This window comes from Hordeum vulgare, chromosome 3H (genome assembly GCF_904849725.1).
Source record: "Hordeum vulgare subsp. vulgare chromosome 3H, MorexV3_pseudomolecules_assembly, whole genome shotgun sequence".
NCBI classification, from domain to species: Eukaryota; Viridiplantae; Streptophyta; class Magnoliopsida; order Poales; family Poaceae; genus Hordeum; species Hordeum vulgare.
The window spans coordinates 592,830,677-592,837,393 of record NC_058520.1 but is presented as its reverse complement, the minus strand read 5'-3'; the positions used below and the strand labels follow the sequence as shown (position 1 = coordinate 592,837,393).

Genomic DNA, 6,717 nt, shown 5'->3' with positions numbered 1-6,717 from the left:
TATGATAATAACCATTTTATTATTGCCTCTAGGGCATATTTCCAACAGGGGGTTGATTGAGGTGGCTCGCAAACACGCCGCGATCACAGGCATGCCCGCGCGTGAGATCAAGATCTGGCTAGGGATGACGACAGACGAGGGCGGGAAGAGCGGGGGGTCACCTTCCTAGGAGAGTGAGTGGGAGCGGAGGCGCTTCCTCGTCGACGAGGCGCGCCACGGCGATGGCTGCCGGAGTCGAAGCGGGACAGGCGGCAGGAGTTATTATATAGTCATAGGGATAAGATTGATCAATTACATAGACCGGATGGTTAAGATATTTTTAATGATGCGGAGCTCGTCTGATGTCTTGAATTAGTAATAAGAAGATTTGTGGACCATGATCAAGTCACAAAAACCTAACATTTATTTAGACTAAACTTTTGTAATTAAAAAATATATTTTCTACATATGATTTTGCTGGTATAGTTTCCATTATGATTAGCAACTGTGTAATTACATTGCTAAATATTATGGTACACTATTTATGTTAAATCATTTTATCATTGGTCAAGAAATTTTGATTTGAACAAAAATGAAGTGTATCTTATAAAGTGTTGGGTGTACTCATTTTTTAGACACTTTCGTCATTTTAATTTAACTATATTGTTATAGAATAGACACAAAATAGGATTGTAAGTCTTCACATATTAATTGAATTGCATATGTATGTTACTATTTTATAGATTTCCTAAATATCATTATAGAGATCCATAAATGTGGACAAGGTTTCTGGAATGCATGGATGGCTATATTATGTGCAAGTAAATAAAATGGTAATTATCTTCATACTAAATATAAAATTCTGTAGTATGAAAATATCTATTACTGTTTTGTCCATGAAGTGTCATGTTGCTTGATCAAATATGTATTTCATGCTCCCCGGTTCTAGAATTCACTGACAACGCATGCATACTTTGTACTTTGCCTTGAATTAGCATCATTTAGCTGAACTTGTATGGAATGCATCTAGTCTTTTGGTTTGAAAAGTTTGTATAAAAATGCTTTCTTTGTACTTGATAAATCATTAAAGAGAGAGAGAGAGAGACCAAACACATGTCTATTGGTACAAACCCTCGGCCCCGGGGATGAACTACTCACGCATCACCATTAAGAAAGCAATGATGATGAAGATGGCCTCTATGACGGCTTCCCCCTCGGGCAGATGCTGGAAAGTGCCTCTAGATGACCTCTTAATTTGAGATAGAAGTTTGAGGCGGCAGAGTAAAAGTTTTAGATTTCTTTCTGAGGGTTTCTCTATTAATAGGATTTTTCATCGTTAAAGTCACGCTAACAGGACCTAAGCGGGGCGGAGGAAACGACGACGGGGATGGTGGCACGGTGGTGGTGTGCCGTCGCCAAGTAGTGGTGTGGTCTCCTCCTCGATGGTTTTTCCCACAACCAAATCGTCGTCTCTACAATGCAGTTCGTTTTAATCTTTGTACTCCCTTAGTAGATATGTGTTTTTTTAGAGATGTCACTATAGACTACATACAAAGCAAAATGAGTGAATTTAGATTCTAAAATATGTCTATGTACATCTGTATATAGTTTATAGTAAGATCTTTAAAAAGACTTGTATCTAGAAGCGAAGGGAGTATTAAGTATGTATGAGGAACCCTACGCCTTACGAGACATTTAGGGATCATATTTGGCCAGCCCAATTTTAAATACTCTATAACGTGCTCTGGCTGCCACGATGATGCTTGCACCGTGGTGGGTCGAGGGAGGGCTATGATAGACGATTCGATCGGGTGTGAACCACCACCACTCTCGGTCCTGGTTGATAACACCCGTGCCACAAGGTACTCACAGACAATTAGCATAGCTTGGGGGTTAGTGGCAAGGAAGCAACAAAGCACGCACTGTGGAGGCCGCCATCAGCCCTTCAGACGGGCTAGGTCATCGGTCAGCGAGGCGAGGAAATTCCACGAGCGAGACAAGCTCTGCATATGTCGCCAAGCGATGGAATGCAACCTGTACCGGCACGTCGAAGACCTCATCGTTCACGGACGGATCGAGTCAATCACCGCAACGCGCCTACGACAAATTATGGCCGAACTGGATGGTGACAACCGCTCAACCCGATTCCACGGACCAACGAACAAGTTGCGCCGGCGGCCGGTCTCATCTCATGCCAGCACTACACGTTCTGTGGATGCTATGGAAAATCGAAACAGATAAGGAACTAATAATGGTGTATTATTGCGCCAAACTGCCGGGTAGTTCCGAGAATTTTTTGTGTATATAAGAGAGCGAATGTGCTTGGTACATTGCATCCAAACAAGGGGGGTAGATACCTCAAAGATACAGAGAGAAAAGAGAGGAGGATGACGAAGCAAGGTGTTGCTTCCAAGCTCATGCTTGCAGTGGCGCTGGTCCTTGTTGCCCTCGCAGCATTTCCAGCAGGTAATATATACTCCCCCGTACCTAAATATAAGTCTTTTAAGATATTTTACTGGATGTCTACATACGGAGGAAAATGAATACCCGTATGTAGTCCATTAGTTGAATCTTTCGAAAGACTTATATTTAGGAACGTAGGGAGTATATGCTTACTAAGATGTTTGTACGCATGCATGTATATTTTGTTTGAATCCTTCATATAGAATTAACACACAATTAATATTAAGTGCGTCATTTGTACGCAGTATTTGGGCGGTCATTACATTGCTGTACTTAACGCAACAAATCGAACTCATTATTAGCTCTTGCTTGCCGCGCTTTTGTTCTTCAGTGCACTCCATCGGCGTCTGCAACGGCGTGCTCGGCAACAACCTGCCGGCGCCGAGCGACGTCGTGACGCTCTACCGATCCAAGCGCATCGATGCCATGCGGATCTACGAGCCGGAGAGCAAAGTTCTCACGGCGCTCAGCGGCACGGGCATCGCCGTCCTCATGGACGTCGGCCCCGCGCTACCCAGCCTTGCCTCCAGCCCCTCCGCTGCGGCCGCCTGGGTAAAGGCCAACGTCTCCTCCTTCCCGGGCGTGTCGTTCCGCTACATCGCCGTAGGCAACGAGGTCATGGACAGCGCCGGCCAGAGTACCATCCTCCCGGCCATGAGGAACGTGCAACGGGCGCTCGCGGCCGCCGGCCTCGCCGGCATCAAGGTGTCCACGTCGGTGCGGTTCGACGTCTTCAACAACACTTCCCCACCCTCCAACGGTGTTTTGGCGGACAAGTCAGGGTTCCTGAGGCCCATCCTTAACTTCCTGGCGAGCACCGGCGCACCGCTGCTGGCCAACGTGTACCCCTACTTCGCCTACAAGGGCAACCCGCGGGACATCCAGCTTAGCTTCGCCACCTTCGTGCCAGGCAGCACCACCGTGAATGACAACGGGCTGACATACACCAACCTCTTCGACGCCATGGTCGACTCCATCTACGCCGCGCTGGAGAAAGCCGGCACACCCGGGGTTAAGGTGGTCATATCGGAGAGCGGGTGGCCGTCGGACCAAGGGTTCGGGGCGACGGCGCAGAACGCGCGGGCGTATAACCAGGGGTTGATCAACCACGTCGGCAATGGCACGCCCAAGAAGTCCGGGGCGTTGGAGACGTATATTTTCGCCATGTTCAACGAGAACCTCAAGGACGGGGACGAGCTCGAGAAGAACTTTGGGCTGTTCAAGCCGAATATGTCACCGGCCTACGCCATTACTTTCTAGTGCGACGAAAGCTCGATATTTCGCGTTCGAATAAGCTGCCTGGTAATGCAATTATGCAAACTGCATGCGTATCAGTCAACCACTAGTCTGTGTTCACCAGCAAAAGAAAATAACCACTCGCGCGTGTCATGTTTTGTTTCTTTCTTAAATATCCAATAAAACAGGTCGAAAAAAAAGGATTATTGAATTCCACATTTTTACATGCAATAATTTACTGTAATTAAGTTTTGTGTGTCGATTTTGCCCCGTATATTCATTTCCCATTTTCCCAGGGAAAATTCTAAACATACGGAGTAATACGGGGGGTTTACGGACTCCTTCGTTAGCTGATCTCCACCGTCCTCTGATTCTAAGGGGTGTGGGCTCCCTCGCCCTTATTTCTTCCGATCATCTTAGCCCACCTAATCCTTCCCGTAAATTTCCGTAAAAACTGTCCGTACTTGTAGCGTCGCTCTTTTCCCAGTATGGGCTTACCGGACTCAATGTAGAAACATATTTGTTTTTCCTGTTTTCTTCTCTCCCGGTCGCTCCAACCCGCTCCACGCCTGAACCGCGTCAGTATTTTCAGTTTTTTTTTGACGAAAAGGTCTAAGGCCATATATTAAGTATCACATGTGGTTACAATCACATCCTTACAGGGGAAATATAAACAGCGATTAAAATGTTGGGGATGTCAAAGTCTTCTTCCTTCTGCGTCCATCTCATTTTTTAGAATATAGCACCATGTTATAGTTCTTTGAAGAAGAGAGTGGCTTGAAAAATAATTTATGTTCAGTATTGTTTCTTTAATCAAGCAATAAATTCAGTAACTTCGCATACATTGATTTCTACACGGATGTATTGTTGAGTAAATAAGCAATTTTCCGAGTAGATTAATCCATAAAATAATTACTAACATGGCATTGACTAGGTTCATGTCATACTGATCACGGAGTATACTAGCAAGTACTACGCATATAGCAGAAACATCTACGCATATAGGCAGTACTACTCCTGCTCTCCCGTCGACCGTGTGGGCTCCCTCACCCTTATTTCTTCCGATCATCTTAGCCCACCTAATCCTTCCCGTAAATTTCCGTAAAAACTGTCCGTACTTGTAGCGTCGCTCTTTTCCCAGTATGGGCTTACCGGACTCAATGTAGAAACATATTTGTTTTTCCTGTTTTCTTCTCTCCCGGTCGCTCCAACCCGCTCCACGCCTGAACCGCGTCAGTATTTTCAGTTTTTTTTTTACGAAAAGGTCTAAGGCCATATATTAAGTATCACATGTGGTTACAATCACATCCTTACAGGGGAAATATAAACAGCGATTAAAATGTTGGGGATGTCAAAGTCTTCTTCCTTCTGCGTCCATCTCATTTTTTAGAATATAGCACCATGTTATAGTTCTTTGAAGAAGAGAGTGGCTTGAAAAATAATTTATGTTCAGTATTGTTTCTTTAATCAAGCAATAAATTCAGTAACTTCGCATACATTGATTTCTACACGGATGTATTGTTGAGTAAATAGGCAATTTTCCGAGTAGATTAATCCATGAAATAATTACTAACATGGCATTGACTAGGTTCATGTCATACTGATCACGGAGTATACTAGCAAGTACTACGCATATAGCAGAAACATCTACGCATATAGGCAGTACTACTCCTGCTCTCCCGTCGACCGTGTGGGCTCCCTCGCCCTTATTTCTTCCAATCATCTTAGCCCACCTAATCCTTCCCATAAATTTCCGTAAAAACTGTCCGTACTTGTAGCGTCGCTCTTTTCCCAGTATGGGCTTACCGGACTCAATGTAGAAACATATTTGTTTTTCCTGTTTTCTTCTCTCCCGGTCGCTCCAACCCGCTCCACGCCTGAACCGCGTCAGTATTTTCAGTTTTTTTTTTGACGAAAAGGTCTAAGGCCATATATTAAGTATCACATGTGGTTACAATCACATCCTTACAGGGGAAATATAAACAGCGATTAAAATGTTGGGGATGTCAAAGTCTTCTTCCTTCTGCGTCCATCTCATTTTTTAGAATATAGCACCATGTTATAGTTCTTTGAAGAAGAGAGTGGCTTGAAAAATAATTTATGTTCAGTATTGTTTCTTTAATCAAGCAATAAATTCAGTAACTTCGCATACATTGATTTCTACACGGATGTATTGTTGAGTAAATAGGCAATTTTCCGAGTAGATTAATCCATGAAATAATTACTAACATGGCATTGACTAGGTTCATGTCATAGCAGAAACATCGCTCTCCCGTCGACCGTGTACGCCTCGTGTATGAGATCGGCTCAGCTCATTCCCGCGTCAAGGCGTGGCGAGGCAGGCGGCGGAGTGCGCGAGGGCACCTTCTCTTCTCACTCTTCAATAGCATGTGGAAGAGAGACCCTTATAAAGGGGTCCAACTTGTCCTCCACTAGCGGGGTGGGACTAAACTTCCCACCATCTTGTCATGCCACCACCTACATGGGCCCTTGGAAATTTTTCTGAAATTGTCTTATGGGCCTAAGGCCCATCACTAATTTCAACATGTATTAGCCACATGGACAAGAATGTCGGACCTCACAAAAATCATCAGTGTTGGATAGCCAGTCATCATTTGCCTCTGAATCAATGATGTTAGAAACCAGTTACAGTTTCTTGGGCGTTTATAAATCTGTTTTTCTGTGCATCTAAAGTATCCACTGGGTATCAGGCTTCGAGTATGATTTATAGCATGAATGGCTTTTGTTCTTAGGTTTAAGTCTTTTCAACAAAGCATACACTGGTGCTATTGATCGATGAAGTCTCATATATTATACCTAGCGATTATATTCATATAAACTGTTGCACTATATCGCTATGCAAGTATGCATATACCGCGCAGATTTGAGCTGAGTTTCATATAATTTCTTATAAACTGCTCCTGATTCCAACTTATGATACAGCGATGGTCTTAAAAGCCAAAACTTTTCATATACAACACATCTCGAAAGCTCAAATTTATATTGCAATTTCAAATGTGACTTTTTATTTCACTTGAA

General features: G+C 44.0%; 1 protein-coding gene across 1 annotated transcript; it reads left to right on the top strand.

Annotated features, from left to right (window-relative positions):
* The first annotated feature begins 2,271 nt into the window (after positions 1-2,271).
* On the top strand, positions 2,272-3,889 carry LOC123445448 (glucan endo-1,3-beta-glucosidase GIII). The gene is made up of 2 exons (XM_045122432.1): positions 2,272-2,445; positions 2,774-3,889. The coding sequence occupies exons 1-2, from the start codon at positions 2,367-2,369 to the stop codon at positions 3,700-3,702; spliced, it is 1,008 nt and encodes a 335-aa protein (XP_044978367.1). The 5' UTR covers positions 2,272-2,366; the 3' UTR covers positions 3,703-3,889.
* The last annotated feature ends 2,828 nt before the right edge of the window (positions 3,890-6,717 follow it).